The sequence below is a fragment of the Populus alba genome, chromosome 10 (genome assembly GCF_005239225.2).
Source record: "Populus alba chromosome 10, ASM523922v2, whole genome shotgun sequence".
NCBI classification, from domain to species: Eukaryota; Viridiplantae; Streptophyta; class Magnoliopsida; order Malpighiales; family Salicaceae; genus Populus; species Populus alba.
Window position 1 is genome coordinate 13,842,465 of NC_133293.1, and position 16,149 is coordinate 13,858,613.

General features: G+C 34.4%; 4 protein-coding genes across 8 annotated transcripts; 2 read left to right on the forward strand and 2 right to left on the reverse strand.

Annotated features, from left to right (window-relative positions):
- The first annotated feature begins 4,653 nt into the window (after positions 1 to 4,653).
- On the forward strand, positions 4,654 to 7,562 carry LOC118047868 (uncharacterized). Of its 2 annotated transcripts, XM_035057291.2 has the most exons (6): positions 4,654 to 5,018; positions 5,117 to 5,220; positions 5,333 to 5,504; positions 6,421 to 6,543; positions 6,623 to 7,402; positions 7,521 to 7,562. In XM_035057291.2, the coding sequence occupies exons 1-5, from the start codon at positions 4,833 to 4,835 to the stop codon at positions 7,367 to 7,369; spliced, it is 1,332 nt and encodes a 443-aa protein (XP_034913182.1). In that variant the 5' UTR covers positions 4,654 to 4,832; the 3' UTR covers positions 7,370 to 7,402; positions 7,521 to 7,562. The 2 variants fall into 2 exon arrangements, with proteins under 2 accessions (XP_034913182.1, XP_034913174.1); XM_035057283.2 differs by having other exon boundaries at positions 6,623 to 7,562.
- Positions 7,520 to 8,910, reverse strand: LOC118047878 (homologous-pairing protein 2 homolog). 4 transcript variants are annotated; one of them, XR_012170812.1, is made up of 3 exons: positions 8,307 to 8,909; positions 7,722 to 8,153; positions 7,520 to 7,633 (listed from the first exon to the last, which is right to left on the reverse strand). XR_012170812.1 is itself a non-coding variant. In XM_035057307.2 (2 exons), exons 1-2 carry the CDS (start codon positions 8,582 to 8,584, stop codon positions 7,988 to 7,990), a joined length of 429 nt encoding a protein of 142 aa, XP_034913198.1. In that variant the 5' UTR covers positions 8,585 to 8,910; the 3' UTR covers positions 7,520 to 7,987. The 4 variants fall into 4 exon arrangements, 2 of the variants coding, with proteins under 2 accessions (XP_034913198.1, XP_034913193.1); XR_012170813.1 differs by having other exon boundaries at positions 7,713 to 8,153; XM_035057307.2 differs by having other exon boundaries at positions 7,520 to 8,138; positions 8,307 to 8,910.
- A 2,165-nt stretch (positions 8,911 to 11,075) lies between these two features.
- On the forward strand, positions 11,076 to 13,007 carry LOC118047850 (uncharacterized). Its single transcript, XM_035057259.2, has 5 exons — positions 11,076 to 11,511; positions 11,611 to 11,704; positions 11,806 to 11,843; positions 11,945 to 12,080; positions 12,409 to 13,007. The coding sequence occupies exons 1-5, from the start codon at positions 11,155 to 11,157 to the stop codon at positions 12,816 to 12,818; spliced, it is 1,035 nt and encodes a 344-aa protein (XP_034913150.1). The 5' UTR covers positions 11,076 to 11,154; the 3' UTR covers positions 12,819 to 13,007.
- An 881-nt stretch (positions 13,008 to 13,888) lies between these two features.
- Positions 13,889 to 14,889, reverse strand: LOC118047858 (small ribosomal subunit protein cS23z). The gene is made up of 2 exons (XM_035057270.2): positions 14,482 to 14,889; positions 13,889 to 14,392 (listed from the first exon to the last, which is right to left on the reverse strand). Exons 1-2 carry the CDS (start codon positions 14,761 to 14,763, stop codon positions 14,105 to 14,107), a joined length of 570 nt encoding a protein of 189 aa, XP_034913161.1. The 5' UTR covers positions 14,764 to 14,889; the 3' UTR covers positions 13,889 to 14,104.
- Positions 14,890 to 16,149: the final 1,260 nt, after the last annotated feature.

Consider the following 16,149-nt stretch of genomic DNA (forward strand, 5'->3'; position numbering starts at 1 on the left):
TCGGATGGGTTCTTTTCCTTTTCCTTTTCAATTATATAGAGATGATATGTTCTTTTTGGCAAAATTGAAATTAGTCCCAGATACTTGATGCCTTGTCTCATGGTGATCTGCCGATTGAAATGGCAACACACAAAATATAATTTAACTTAAGGCAGGTTGGAGTCTTCTATTAAACATCAGGATCTGATATTGATGGTAAACGTGCTGAGATAAACTTTGCACAACATGGAAGTAGGGAGTTCATTGTATTGAATTTGTGTAGGATTGTTTGCCATTTAGGGCGAAGTTGAGGGACAATGTCTGGAGACCTAGTTTATTAAAGTAAATATTCTCTATATTTAGCGACACTATTTCAATAGAAAAAAATGCAGGACATGCGATTCTTATTTGATGTCAGTTAACTTTAGGCATTACTGGGTTTCCATTTCTGTTTGTTTCTATGAATTGCCTAGTCACGTGCTTGTGCTGTATGATTGCCCTGCAAACATGTTAAAGAAAACTTGTTCTCCTCATTCTGCCTTCAAATTGGTTTCAATAATGACGTGCTGAATTGCTGGACTGATGTGTATTGTGCTTCAAGTCCATTTTGATGCTGACCCCCGTGGAACAATTATTTGAAAAAAGATTAAATAGCCCGTTTAAGCATTAACCTATAATTGACATCTGTGTTCTGTTTTGAACTTCTAACATCTTGTAGTGGGTGATTCAAGGAATAATTCCACATTCAAACTCAACCTCGAGATCAGAATCTAAGTGAAAAGATTTTATGAGACTAGTGATAAAAAAATGTTAACTTCTACGTTCTTTTAGATTTGTGAGCATGTTTTTCAAGCGTTCTGATCTTCGCCTTCTGATATTCTGATGCTCTTTCTCGCATTTATAGCTTAAAGATGTTTTGAATACGTTTGCAACCAGCTTCTTGAGTATGGCACTGTGAATTATCATTACAAATTACAAAATAAACTGAGAGGCTTGATGGTTTTTCTGTAGATCGTTGCACTATACACGCTTTTAGTGTTTATTGGGGATTACAATAGTTTTTTTTTTTCCGTTTGTTATCAAACTCTTTTTTCTTATGGTATCATTGCATGTGCTTATTATGGTGTTTTTTGAGTTGACTGTCATCTATAAGCACATATTTTAGTATTAAAGATTTTGATTAGATTACTGGGCTTGAATAGAGGCATAAATATATAATTAAAAGAAAAATGATTAAATTGAAAACCAAAAACAAAAATAGCGGGTCTTTTCTAAAACTTGCTTGAAAAAGTGCTATCCATATATTCTGTGTTGACTTCTGTTTTGGCCCTTTTAGTTTTAGCATTTTAGTTTTTTATTCAAAAGTTTATTTTGTTAATGTTTTAGTTGAGTTTGATAGATAAAAGCAATATTCAATGGCAAACAGAGGACATTGTTGATTGCCCACGTTTCGTCAATGAATATTTTTTATCTTGGTGTTGGCCGGTATGATTGGATGAGACGAGTTTCAGTGTGGGGTTTTTTATCTCTTTTTAAGTTTTTTGAAAAAAAATTAGATTTTGGGATTGTTTGTTTATTTGGGATGATTTTTTATTTTTTATGTTACTTCGGGGTTACATTTGGTTTTTTATTAATTGTTTTTGTTCAAATAAATTTTCAGGTAAAAAATAAATTCCAAAATAATGTTCAATGGTTTTGATTGTAAATATATCTTTTTTATCCTTCTTCATTTATTTTTATTTTTTTAAAAAAGCTTTTTTAAGGAGAATAGATTAATAAGAAAATAATTAATTACACTGGCATTGTTTTATTTTAATGTAATTTAATTTCCTATTTTTGTTTAAAAAAAGTTGTAACATATAATTAGATTACAAATATGAATAATCACTTGTTGCTCTGGATCAAATCTCATAATCTCGGCTCCAGTGCAAACAGTTTTTTTAACATTTATTTTTATCTAAAATTCTCAATTTATTTGATTAAAAGTGTCTTATTTAAATGCCTCATCCATGTTTTCAATTTGTTTATTTTTCAAAAATCATATAGGCCACAACTATCATCCACATAGCCATAACTATACAGAATGGATCCTAGGTCATTGATCATGTTTTCTGATGCCACTCACCTCCTCTTTTACGAAGTTAAATTTATATGCTATTCCATCCCGTGGTATGGATGAGTAGAATCAAGAGACAATGTACAAGAAAAGTGCTTCATTGCTTTTCTGATGATAATAATGCAAGGGTGCATTAGATAAAGATTGTTTGATTTTGGTAGTTTTTCTACCACTGCAAGAAAAGTACTCCACAAACTATTAGGTCTGCAGTAGGTGGAGGAAACTTGTTTCCATAGTTTCTCGCCACAGTGGTGTGGTGCTGAAGTCTTCGTAATTCATTCCCTTGCATTTGCAATTTATTCCACGTGGAGTATCCCTCGGGTCATCGCTTGTCAGTATTTGGTTTTCGATCCGTGTTGAAATATCTCTATTGAAGATCAATCTTCAAAATCTGTGAGAAAAAGAGGGGTATTTCAAAAAACAAAGCAAGCTAAACAATCAGTTGTGGCTCTCAGACAGGTTAAATAACGTCGTGATCTTAGTGGGATTGGCGCTAGACGGTTGAGAAACATGGTAGGAGTTTGATTCTTGAAGCCTCATCTTCTTTAATGAGGATGAAATAAAGTTGGCCGTGGGTAAAATGAATTGCATCTAAGAAAATTTATTAACATTAAAAATAAATACAAAGGAGGAGGGTTTTCAGACTTTATAATTTATTTTGATTTATATTTTATTAGATTATCTTGGTTTTATGATTTAGTTTGCAAGTTTGACAGCTTTATTTATATATATTTTAGATTTATTGTTTTTAATTCTATCCTTTAACCTTGGATTAATTAAGAATAAAATTCAATAATTTATTTTGATTTATTTTTTATGGAATGAACATGGTCTTATAATTTAAATCGTAAACTTACATGTTAACCCAGGTTGATATAAATTAATCAATTATTTGTTATTTTAATATCAAAACATGTTATTTAAAAAAAAAAATTGAGTTAGATTATATTTATATGAATATTAAGATTGTTTTTGAATCCACAAAGTCAACTATATTATATTGCCATTGTTCAAGTTTTTTTTTTAATTAGAAAAAAATTATTAGCAACATTTGAATCTTTTTTTTTATATTCAAGAAAAATTTAACTAACTCATAACATAATAATATATAATATAGCTGAATAATCTAGTTTTATCTATGAAAAACACGCCTAATTTCTCATTTAACAAATTGAGGTTAAGGGGACTATCTAGAAAGAAATGTTCACATCATATAGTAAGGAATGAGAAGAATTCTTCGATAAGAAAATCTTATGGTGTCTGATTCAATTTGTCCGTCATATCCTCGTGATTATTTTTTTTTGAAAATGTTTTGAAATTTGATACCGTGAGTTTCAAACTGAATTTATTTTAAAACAAAACCGTGCGTTTGAAGTTGTTAGCAATAACTGGACTATCAAAATGTAAGTTAGATCATGCATGTATTTGAGTTTAAAAAACTTAATTATATTACGAGATTAGTGTAACTTGCTACTTAAGTGGCTTTATGTTTCTCCTCGTCAAATATAAGCACGACTGGGGACCACACCACATACATTTCAGTAGTGTGATTTATGCAGCGAAAATAAAATTAAAAATTTCAAACTCTAAGGTTATAGGCTAAAAAATAAAGAAATCTAAAGAAAATTATCTAGTGCATTTGAATAATAATTTTTATTTTCATAAAATGAACTAGACATTTGTATTTATATTAGTCCTAAAACCCTTTATAAAAATGACTTCTAATTAAAATTTACCTAAATATAATTAAATTATACAGTATTAGATTTGTTAAAAATAAAATAATAATTAAATTAAAAAATTTAAACTAAGTAAAAAATAAATAATTTAAATATAAAATTAATTAAAACAGGAGAATAGTAACTTTATACTTCATATGATATACTGAATGTTTCTTTGTAAACTTATTTTCAAGCGTAGCCTTGTTAATCTAGTTTATAAAATTACAAGGATAGTGTTACAAGTAAGTAATTGTGTGAAGTGCATCAAGACATGTTCCTCTCCAAATTTTTTTATAAAATAATTTAACTGATACGTTTCCTTTTGGAATTATGTAAATTAAATGATTTAATTAATAATATTTCATAGTAGGTAGCACCTAAAAGAATAGTTGTTATTTTTCATTTAAGATGTGATTGAAATAGTAGGTGAGATTTTTTAAAATGTATTTTTTATTTGAAAATATATTATAATAATATATTTTTATTGTTTAAAATTCATTTTTTATATTAATACATTAAAAACATATATAGAAAAATATTTTTAAAAAATTTTAGTGAGAACGATGGTGGGACTGTGACCCCTTACCTGGAGCCAAACTGGCCCCGCAAATGATTCCACACGTACAGTTGACACATCCGAAGAAGTTGTCTCGTCAAACATTGTTCCACAAGGAAACCAAAACCTTTCTCATTTCCTCGAAATGGACAAACCAACCGCGTAAATCTAAACCTTCAATTTCCATTTTCTTCTGCCATCTCTTAACTTGGTTTGTAAGAAAACTAAAAAACGCGTATTTATTTTTAACTCCAAGGTCTTCAAAAAGCAATTCTCTCTCTCTCTCTCTCTCTCTCGTCATCACATAAAGGAGCAAACAAGCATCTGCTTGTTTGTTCTCTTGTGCCTGTCCCCGTGCCCCTGCGAAGTACTATCATCAACTCCTTTGATAGTGTGTGTTTCCTGGCTCTTAAGAGCTCATTCAAAAGCTTAGTAGTCAAACAGTAAAGAGCGGGCATTCATGGGGAAAAAGCTTGATGCAATTCTGGGAAGGACCTTTAAAGCCTATAAGTTGAAAGCAGTGGCCAGTCTTGCCATCTCTCGCATTGCTATCTTCAAGAGCCAACGCCAGGTCAGGTGCAACCAAGCCCGCTCTGATGTGGTTCAGCTTCTTGAAAAAGGGCACCATGATCGTGCTCTTCATCGAGTAAGATTTTTGACGAATGTACACCATGCCTCCATTTACCTCTTTCTTTATTTTCTTTATGAACTTTTGTTTACTAGTCTCTTTTTATTTCTTAACAGGTTGAGTATTTGATCAAGGATCAGAATATGTTGGATGTATATGTGATGATGGAAGGGTACTGCAATTTAATGATAGAAAGACTCCAGCTCATTGAACAAGAAAGGTTGCTTTCTGTTTTCACCCGGTGATAAGTTTAAAGTTTCCACATCCCTATCCCTTCATCAGTAACTTTCAGTTTTTCATTCTGTTGATCGGATTATTTTTTTTTATTACAGAGTGTGTCCTGATGAATTGAAGGAGGCCATATCAAGCTTGCTTTATGCTTCTTCGAGGTGTGGGGATTTCCCCGAGCTTCAAGAAATTCGTACTGCTTTCACCTCCCGTTATGGCAAGGAATTTGTTGCTAGTGCTATTGAATTGCGTAACAATTGTAGAGTGAACCCAAAGGTATGTTTTGATTCGAAGAATTTGCCAAACTAAGCAGGGAGATAATCTACCCGCTTGGTTAATTTCAGCACAACGCATTAATTTTGTAAAACAAGGCATTTGCTCGATCTTTTCCATAAGAATCAGCACAACATATTAATTTTGTAAGAGTAATTTGATCGATCTTTTCCCCAAAAACCTCTACTTTCTGTCAAGACACCCTTTTAGGCAATCATTGTCATGCAATGATGGTGTTGTAAAGAAGAACAAAGGTGTTGTTTCTCTTGAGATTTTGGTGATACAATTGTTTTGATGTGGTGCTTGATGATGGTAGTAAAGCATAAGTTTGGAGAGTAAAGTTTTTTTAGTTGTTTTGAGGTCTGATAAACGATGGTTACGAGGAATGGACTGTGTAGCCAAGGGGTCGGTTCAAGTGAGAAGGAGAAGACTCATTCAACGTAAGTCTCATATTAGAGTCCCGTCATGACTTCTTAGAAAGGTGGCATTTCTACATCCGATTAACCCCTTTAAAGATACTCTAAGCTTCAACCACTACATAGATACAACGGGGATCCCTTCAAAGGTTGTGTGATTAGTCTATTAGCACACCCATTTCTTAAAAAAAAAAAAAAAAAAAAAGAGGAATGGAAAATTTAATTTATTGGCAGAACTTGCTGCTATTGTGTTTGATGAACATTTTAGTGAGGGGCAAAGGCAGCAAGAAGAGGAGTTGTTTTCTCATGCTGTGTAGATAAGCTTCTAAAACTGCTCTTTCAATTATTTTGTTTGCCTGGGAGTATAAAATGTCTAATAATCTAGTAACATGCATATTTTGTCTAAATCGAGAGAAATATTCAGAATTATTTTGATGGCAGATCTCATTTATCTATTTTTTACTATATATGCAAGTTATAATGTGCCGTCTTGGTTTCTGTAGATGATACAAAAGCTGTCAACCCGGCAGCCAGACTTGGAGGGCAGAATGAAGGTGCTCGAGGAAATTGCTTCAGAAAACAGCATAATTCTGCAACTCGGGGAGAGTTCTTCCAGTACCACTGAGGTATGCAGGTTTCAATAAGAACATGAAGACAACTATAGTGCTATATATAAAGTCAAGACTAAACATATGAACAATGCAGGAAAATTTGAATGTCAACAAGCAAAAACAAGCCCAAACAGAGACATTAACTAGTTCTGGTGGCACTAAGCTGGTTGACGATTTGCAAATGTCGCCTGAAGAGATAGAAAAGGATGGGCTATCTGATTCAGTGCATGCAAGAAAAAAGTACAGGGATGTAGCGGATGCAGCCCAGGCAGCTTTTGAGTCAGCTGCCAATGCAGCCGAAGCTGCAAGAGCAGCTGTGGAACTCTCTCGATCTGGTCCTCATGAACCTGATAATCAGAACAGTCACCATGGAGGAAGAAACAGGTCTCAGAAAAGCGAGTCCATACAAATTGAATCTCGATTTAAAACTCAGGAGATCCACCAAAAAAATGAAGTTGTGAAAGAGAAGGCTCGTGTAACAGAACTCAAGAGGTTGGTGTCTACTTCAAGTCTGGAATCAGAAGAGACTTTGAAGGTGAGTGCAGCGTCCTTGGATGCAGAGGACCCAACCAAGCAGTTAGAGAAGGATATAGTTTTCGATGAGAGCGACAATGAAAGTCACGAATTGCATTTCAACAGCGAGCTTGAAGGAGAGATCCCTACAACAGAAGATTCTAATAAGAAAATTTCTAAAATCATTCAAGGTGATCTGAAGGTGGATTCAAGACATGGATATTCCACAGCACGTGCTACAGAAGGACCTGGTATTCAAAGTTCACAGCGCCTAAACATAGAGAAGGGACCGATTTCTGTCAGGACCAGACGAGTGCGAGGATTCTGAGAAGCATGAGCATATTGAGTTTGTTATGTTTTGGTGAGCTCTGCTAATTATAGGTTATATCTGTTGATTCTTTTTCCTAAATTTTGTGAACTTATTTTGTTGTTTTGGTTGTGATTGCCTTGTATCTTTAATGAATTTTGTAAAAAAACAGAGGAATCTATGAAGTTACTGGCCTCTGGCTCGGTTCTTGCAACGTTGCAGCAGGTCACTAAATGACTGCAAGCTCACACTAACATCTTCATCATATTCAAGTCCAAGTTCCTCCTGCAAAAACGTGAATATATTTATTAAACCCAACTCCTGCAAAGACAGATTGCATGTGCTGGCAAAACAGGAAACATACAAGGATGACCTTGAATTCTTTTAGATCCTGGGGTGAGTTCTCAGTTATGACACCCCACACATCCTTGAACATCCTTTTTCTCCACTGACTTAATTTCTCTGAATACATTTCCTCAATTGCCTTCCGCTCTTCTGGCCTGACCAAGGTAACTCCTTTGCGCAATTTTACCAACTTGTCTTCCATTTCCTTAACCTGATACGGAAATCAAAAGTCCTGAGCTCTATCCATTCTTCTTCACAGAAACAACTTCAAAAGACTCCCACTAAAGAAGCACTTCAAAAAGCCCACGCGTAATTTACCCCCTTCCTCAGCTTGGCTTCTTTATCGCGTATCTGTTGCAGTGTCAGATTCGACTCCAAGATTCTAATCTCTGCAATAGTGTACATCAACCCAGCTCCCATCATATTTTTGTTAGCAGTACTTCTCCTGAAATTCACAAAGCTGAAATCCGTGTCAAGCTTTGTGTACATCAATCAGTATTTCTCACACCATATTAAAACAATTGAGACATCTTAAGTAGTTGTTCTAACGCGGAAATTCATCAGATTCAACCAGGGAATATTCATTTCATTAGAAAGAAAAAAAAAAGCTTACTTCTTTGGAACACATAACGGCCGCGTATAGAACAGACCGCCCTCAACCTCACTAATAGCTCTCTTCTGCTCATCCAGCTTTTGCTGCAGTTTAGCATTTTCTTCCTTCATCTGATTAAGCTCTTGGCTGTTGGGAATGTTAAAATGGTCTTTCTGAGCAAGATGTATCTTCTGCTTACCATACTCCTTGAACGACATCTTCCCATTATCCGAAAGATTACCCAGTGCTTTCTGTATTGCTGCCTTTTTTAGGTTGAACTTTTGCAACAAGTCAGCCATGTTTTGAGAATTCAATGGCCTATTTGCTACCCTACCGAAAATCAAATTTATAGATAAAATTTATTTCTTCTGTAGTAAAAATGGGAAAGGGTTACGTACCTCATTCACGAAGTTGAGCACGATAGCTGCAGACAAAGAGATGATATTTTAACGCTTTAAATAATAAACAGAACCTAAAACGGTTATTAAGAAGCGATCGAGCACGATTTGAGTTCTAATTCATCATGAAGGCTTAAAGTTATTGGAGTGTTTTCTTGAGATTCGGAGGTTATTGACCTGCGGTGCTATCGGACTTGGGAGCCATCTATCTTCGACCCGGGAAAAAAAAAGAGAGAAAAAAATTGAAACTTGCTCGATACGTAGACAATTGGGCTTCTTAGTTGTTTCGTACGGCGCCGTATCTCTTCTTTTAGTTTTCATACCGATACGCTGTCATATTGATTGTTTCCCTGGAGCTGGAGGTAAATTACTGCTTGGTCCCTGGCTGGGTTGAGTGTGTGTTTGGTAATCATATGTCGATTTTTTTAAAAAGTTATTTTTAATTAAAATATATTAATTTTTTTTATTTTTTTATATTTTTATATCAATATATTAAAATTATTGAAAATTAATTACAAATATAATTTTAAAAATATTTTTAAAGACCGAAACTATAGTCAGTCAAATGTCTTTGCCATACATTATCTAACATGGTTTGTCACTTTCCATCTTTCAAACTGTCAATCACGTATTTTAATTATTTCATTTGTTGTGTTGGCGGGTTTTTTTTATATTAATTTTCAGTAACGAAAAAACGAATTTGACCTTTTCTCTTGCATTCCATTACCTATGTTGCTCCTGAGAACAAGATACTCCCCTGGTTCTTTTACTTTTCTCTAAGCTATAAAGACCCGAACTCTTGTTTTTTTTTTTTAAAAAATAAATAAATAAAACAAAAGGTAGATAATTGTAAGATAAAATGTTAAATAACTTTTATATAACTCCATTTACATCACATTACTTATCTATTTATTTTGGTTTACCATCGTGAATATTTTTAAGCAAGTTTTTAACACTTTAAAAGTTTACATCTTTAATATGATTAAAGATCAACTATCTAAATTCTAGGGGTGTTCATGGAATGGGGTTAAATGATAGACTCAATTTATAAAAAAAAAATCTAAGCAGGTTGAATATATTAGATTGAGTTAATTTTTTTTATAAATATTACAAATATTTGCTGGTTGAGAATATAAATACAATTTCAAATATAAATACAATTTTTTTTTATATAGATATTACAAATATAATTCTCTTATTCATCTATGATTTTAAAATAAATACAATTTCAAAAACATATAATTGTTTATCTTTAATCACAAATAATATTGCAACGTGTTTTACGGTATTTTAAACATGCTATAAAAACATGAGATAAAAAATAACACACACACACTGAATATTAGGGTTTTTTTTTAACTAAATGGATTATGTGGATTCAGTCAGTTGGAAGGTTTTTAAAAATCTCAACCTCAATCCGATGTTATATATATATATTATATATATTTTATATAAATATTATTATTTATAATATTTATATTAACTAATTTTAATTAATTTAAACATTACAGATAACTCGGGTTTCTTTAAACATCCCTGCTGAATTCATAGGATTTTACTCCTTGTAGCCTGGTTTAAAGACAAATGAGATTATTTTTTTCTGACTTCAAACTCTTTAAAAATATAATTTGAGAATGCAACATATAAAACAAGTCATGACGCAAGAATCTAGCTCCTATATCAATGAAAACTTAATTCAAGAAGTAATATTAAAATCATAACAACAAAGTTGTATTAAGACTGTGATTTTAAAAAAAAAAATTCCAAAAATGTCTTCTTGGAAAATAAAAATAAAAAATCCAGGTAATTAGTTTTTTAGACGGAGTTTTCAAGTAACTATTAAATAAAATATAAATTCAAACTTCTAATGCAATTCAAAATAAATATTCAATAAGAGAAAAGATGATGATTTTTCACCTTGAATTTTGTCCTCAATGAGTGTGAGTGGTGGTGAAAAATCCCTGATAATATATATAAAAAATTCAATCGACCCTTTTTCAAAATATGAAACTATGATCGGAGAAAAAATGGAAAACCCTTGTTAAATGAAGGAGGGATGACAAAACTATAATTATCAATTTTAAAATTTGAATATATATCAAGGTAATATGAGGAGGATAATTGAGTAATTACACGGGTGAAGACAGATAACAATCCTCTCTAAACATATATTACGTGCTTATATATCTCAATTATACCTTGTAGCGATTTTAAATCTTTTGAGAAAAACCAATATATATTAGATGCGAAGAGAAAAAACGAAAAGCTGCAATAAGAGAACGGCTAACATGACCATGTTATAGGTTTTCAATCATGGAGGATTAAGTTGTAAAACGCTCATAACGCAGGGACTAGAGAACAATTCACCCTCTTCCTCGTGTTCAAAACTGAGCCAGCCAATGGCCCCATTACCCATTAGCCTAGCAGTTAGCAGTAGCTTACTCAGAGCTAGCTAAAAGTCATCGCAAATAATGGCAGCAACTCAAGCTCTCCTCTGCAGCAACTACTACTGCTCTTTGGTCACAGCAGCTACCAAAACACAGTTCAATTTAAAAGGACCACCTTCACTCTCTCCCCATCATAAATTGCAACATATTAGAGCTTTTAATTCCAAAACCCAATTCTCTCCAGCAGCACCACTTTTCCCGTCCCAAAATTCCAATTTCCTATGTCACGCGACCCGCCGCAAACCACCCACCGTGCCAAACACCAACACCGTCTCCTCTGCCGAAGAGGGCGATGATAATGCACGGAAAGTGGTTCAGATTATTCTGTGGGTTGTTGAAGGAGTTTACATTTTGTGGCTCTTTCTACTCCCTTATGCCCCTGTAAGTAAACTACTCCTCTTCTTCTTAGTTTAAAACAGTGTCTCGTGTTGTAATAAAATGCAATTTGTGAATTTGTATTTATGTTTTTGATCGAAACAGGGAGATCCAGTGTGGGCTATCAGTTCAGAGACTGTTAATTCTCTCATTGGACTTTCTCTCAATTTCTTCTTCATCTTGCCTTTCATCAATTCTGGTATGTCTTTTCGGAATTCGCTTCTGATTGTTAGATAAAATGAATTACTAATTGTCGAGTATATTTTAATCTTGACGGCAATGCACTTTGTGGCAGAGTAGTCGGCATACGTCTTATCGATGCCCCAGTTCTTCACCCGGTAAGAATGATCATAAGGTGATGTTGATATGGTTGGCTCTTGGTTTTGTACCATTCTTACAGTCTAACGTTGGTGCTGGTGATTTTTCTTTCCTTTACCAGATGTCTGAAGGGTTATTCAACTTTGTTATTGGGTGGACTTTCATGTTTGCTCCTTTGCTGTTCACTGATTGCAAGAGGGATAGATACAGATGGTCACTGGATGTTTTATGGGGCTTCCAGATGTTCCTCACCAACAGTATGCTTCCTTTACACTCTTGTGATTGACGAGTAGATAGATTAGCTTTGACCATTCCCTTTAAAGCCGTGGTGCAAGATTGGAAGATCTTTTCGGATGATTACTTGATCTGGCTAGCTGGCTTTTAATAGCTACTGGTGATTTTCTTTTGCTTGCATTGGTCATAAAATGGGCAATTTTCCTCAAATTCACAGAGGACAAGCCCCCCTTACTATCGCTTATTACCTGTTCCTTTTCCTCATGTTTTTGCTGTATCAAGGAAATATTGGTAGAGTCTAGTTACGTTTTGTTTTAACTAAAGCATCATTTTGTTCATGTGTATTATCAGCATTCTTGATACCTTACATGGCTATCCGGCTGAATGAGGCTGATTCCGACTATACACCAAGCAAGCGCTCTCAACTAGGCACTATAATGACAACGGGCGCACCAATAGTCGGACCGATTGGTGGAGCTGCATGCCTGATATCAGTATTATGGGCTCTTTTTGGTCGAATTGATGGTAACTTTGGGAGCATAACAGACAGATTTGAGTTCTTGGTTAGTTACTTAGAATCAGAGAGGCTTGCTTATGCTTTCATTTGGGATATATGTCTCTACATAATTTTCCAGCCCTGGCTGATAGGTGAAAATTTGCAAAATGTTCAGAAAAGCAAAGTCGACTTGGTCAATTATTTTAGATTTGTTCCGGTGGTTGGCTTGGTGGCCTATCTTCTCTGTTTAAATCTTGACGAGTAGCTACAGCTACATGTAGTTTTCTACTAGATTTGAGTTGGGGTCAACTTTCGAGGTTTCAAACCAGTTTAAATTATACATGAAAGGAATCTTCGTATCTCTATTTGTAGTATTATAAAGAAAATGTACAAGTGAATCCTTGTTGTTGATGACAGTGAAGCTCAATAATGAGTTGGAGATGCGTTTCTTATATCTTGCTGCGTCTATTGTTGAGATGATCAATCCAGAAATGGTATTTGAAAAAGATCCTTTGTTATATTGTTTGAGCAGAAGCTATGAACGATCATCCCTTTCTTTTCCTTTCGTTTTTGCCCAATAATCAGTACTATGCTTTCAAGTTTCTCATGAACTTTGGCAAAATGGCTTTTTTCCTTCCAATCCTTCTTCACTTGTACTTTTCAATCTTTCTGAGCTGGGCTGATTGTCTCCCATCTTTCCCCTCCTTTGTAATTTTCAAACTTCTTAATTTGGACGGATCAGCTCACATCTTTCTCCTTTCTTGTTAACTAAACAGCTAGAAGGATGATTACTCATCCATCCCTTCTTCTCTAATCCCCCCACTTTGCCCAATCCATTACTCTCTATTTACCTCTCCTAACAAACATAGCCTTAGTTCCCTAACTTAGGGTGGCTAGATTTCATAATTTCTCCTGTTATTCATTTTGACAGTAGAAGACATTGATGTAGCGTTCACCAAGAGTAAAAAAAATCGCCGGCAAATTCATTTATCTTTTAAGATGAAACATCAATTGTGGCAAACAATTATGTTTTGCCATGTGACAAGTTCAAGTCACCAGCTGAATTAGAGTCAACAATCTTCCACCGATGCAAACTTTGTGCGTACACAGAGAAGAAAGTTTCCTGGCAACACTATCAGAAAATCTCTCCAAAACAACTAGCAGCGGGCATCACTAAATCGTCCAAGTTCTAGTATTGCAGCCCACGTGAACTGAGGCAGAAAACGTACTCCTATTATCGTTAGCCATTTATTTCTAACATCATTGCATGATCATTTAGTTCCAATCCAACACTATCTCAACTTCAACTTGAACTGGGAAAATACCATAACCAAGTTCCAAAATTCTCAAATGTGGGATTACAAATTGAGAATTCAAGTATCATTAATCCTTCGCAAAGTTAAAACAATATGATTACATGCCCATGGACATAATTCTACTTTCAATTATACCAGAAAGATACAAAAGGATGCAAGCAAGCTACAGCCTAAGCACAGTAACAAACTGCAAAACAAACCCCAATTCCACGCCCCAAAAAACTAACCATCAATTTCATTGTGTGGTAAGATTGCCACCACTTTGCTGCCACAAATTGATTATATCAGTGGCCTGATTGAGAAGTATGATCATCTTCTTCTGGGATATCCATGGCTTACTCTCTAGAGTGGCTTTAAGCTCTTCCCATGCATCCTTCCTTGGCCAAAAGAAATAAGGACTCAACGGGACAGTGCCATGTCCAGGTATCACCTGATCAAGAGCCAGTCCAATATTCTTCTCCATCCATATAAACTTCAACACCAACCTTGGTTTCTCCACTTGTTTTACTAACACCTCAGCTTTCTGCAAAAATCAAGAAAACCCCTTTGAAAAAACAGCACAAAAAACATATAGACACGGATTAATAGTTAAAGAAAGAGAAGAATTTGGACCTCGGTTTCTTGGGTGGGGATGGATTCTTCTGCTTCAGTGGAAGGTGGAGTGTCTGTGGGTGTTTCAACTGTGAGAGCTTCTGGGGCGGCGGAAATTGTGTATCTTTGGTTTCTTGAAACGCGTTTCTTTTTCCGGTCAAGAAATGTTGAAGAATGTATCAGATTTGGTTTGGGATTGATGGAAAATGTGGCTTTGAATGTTTTGCAACTAGGGGTCTGACAAGGCAGTGAAGGATATGTTAACACATTACTGAAACCACACTGAAATGCCACGGATAACATCTTCTTGAGTTTTAGAGAGAGACTTTCTGGAGATAGAGAGAAGGACAAAGCTTGATTATGTCCTGGCCAAAACCATGGTGGTCTTTCTCTTCAGAGATGAGAACCACCTGGGTTAGGATAAGGCGTTTGGGGTTTTAGTTTATACTGTGATGGAATAAATTTTGGTGTGCAAGAGAATGGGTTTGACTTATGGGCTTGGCTTCGATTAATAACACAGTTTCTATATAAGTTGGCCTATGTCACATCAAAGCCCAGATATGAGATCAGGCTGACTTATGGGCTTGACTTGTACACGCACACACATAAACATTAAAAAATCCAAGTATTTGAAGAAGATGATGAACGTACAGGGATGAATTTAGTAACATCATGGTTTTTATATTTTACAGAACAGAACATGAGTAATTGGTAGCTGTATTGTTTTTTTTTTTTTTCAATTGTTTAAAGCAGCTACAAAGTTGTGAAAAAATCTCAAACAAAAATTGGATTTTTCATGGGCTATAATCCCGGGCTTGGGCTTGAAATGTAAGCTTTCATATCTGGGTCTGGTTGTTGGGCTTAATCGTTGGCTGGAAGTTTGCGTTAAAAATACACGTCCCTCTTGCATGAGGGACTCTTCAATGTTTAAATCGAAGAATGGTGGACTGGCTAGGGAGAAACTAGCAAAAAATTAAAAGTTATGAACTGATTTATCAGTGGCTATATACATTGGGGACTAATTTTGAATTTTTTATTTAATCCGGGATACAGACGGGAAGCTTCTTTGCACTTTGCTTTAAAATTTTAAATACAAGCATTCTTCGGGGCTACAAACTTACATGTCTATAAAGGAAGTTTTCTCTTTTACATTGGTGTAAATATATATTTGAGTGAACCGTTATTAGAGTTATTGTGTGAAAAAATTGAGATTTTATAGTTTAATGTTACGTAAACATGTGATTTGTCTTAAAAGAATAAAAGAGAAACCTCTCTTTAATTTACTCCTTTAATGAAAATCAAGTGAAAAGCAAGCGATATTTAATAATATCAGTATCTGTATTTAATAAAATAACTCAATAAAAAAATACTTTGAAGTTTAAAACGTCCTAGAAAATTGTATAAAAATTTGAAGTCCTAGAAAATGAAAAAAAAAGTCTTCTAGAAATTTAATCACTTTCATTTTGTGTCCCCGTTAATTATATCCGTTATATTAATCCAAGGAAGTAGATTTCTGCTATATATTAATCGGTACTAGCAGTAAAATGCACTTGGAATCTTAAGTGCGCAAGCTTATGCAAAGTGCAGCTCGGTCCACGTATGCCTGTAAATTCTCATTTTCTGAACTTTAAAGCTATATTCTCAGCTGCATCATGAACAAAACTGAGATTTGATGTCAAGCAGTTGGTA

Excerpts from the sequence above, each read along its gene's own strand:
- LOC118047868 (XM_035057283.2), top strand. The coding sequence starts at position 4,833 with ATGGGGAAAAAGCTTGATGCAATTCTGGGAAGGACCTTTAAAGCCTAT. Across the intron at positions 5,019-5,116 it reads ATGATCGTGCTCTTCATCGA|GTTGAGTATTTGATCAAGGA; the intron begins GTAAGATTTTTG and ends ATTTCTTAACAG. Across the intron at positions 6,544-6,622 it reads GTTCTTCCAGTACCACTGAG|GAAAATTTGAATGTCAACAA; the intron begins GTATGCAGGTTT and ends TGAACAATGCAG.
- LOC118047878 (XM_035057302.2), bottom strand. The coding sequence starts at position 8,584 with ATGGCTGACTTGTTGCAAAAGTTCAACCTAAAAAAGGCAGCAATACAG. Across the intron at positions 8,154-8,306 it reads CCGTTATGTGTTCCAAAGAA|CTTTGTGAATTTCAGGAGAA; the intron begins GTAAGCTTTTTT and ends CACGGATTTCAG.
- LOC118047850 (XM_035057259.2), top strand. The coding sequence starts at position 11,155 with ATGGCAGCAACTCAAGCTCTCCTCTGCAGCAACTACTACTGCTCTTTG. Across the intron at positions 11,844-11,944 it reads ATGCCCCAGTTCTTCACCCG|ATGTCTGAAGGGTTATTCAA; the intron begins GTAAGAATGATC and ends TTCCTTTACCAG. Across the intron at positions 12,081-12,408 it reads CCAGATGTTCCTCACCAACA|CATTCTTGATACCTTACATG; the intron begins GTATGCTTCCTT and ends GTGTATTATCAG.
- LOC118047858 (XM_035057270.2), bottom strand. The coding sequence starts at position 14,763 with ATGTTATCCGTGGCATTTCAGTGTGGTTTCAGTAATGTGTTAACATAT. Across the intron at positions 14,393-14,481 it reads TCCCCACCCAAGAAACCGAG|AAAGCTGAGGTGTTAGTAAA; the intron begins GTCCAAATTCTT and ends TGATTTTTGCAG.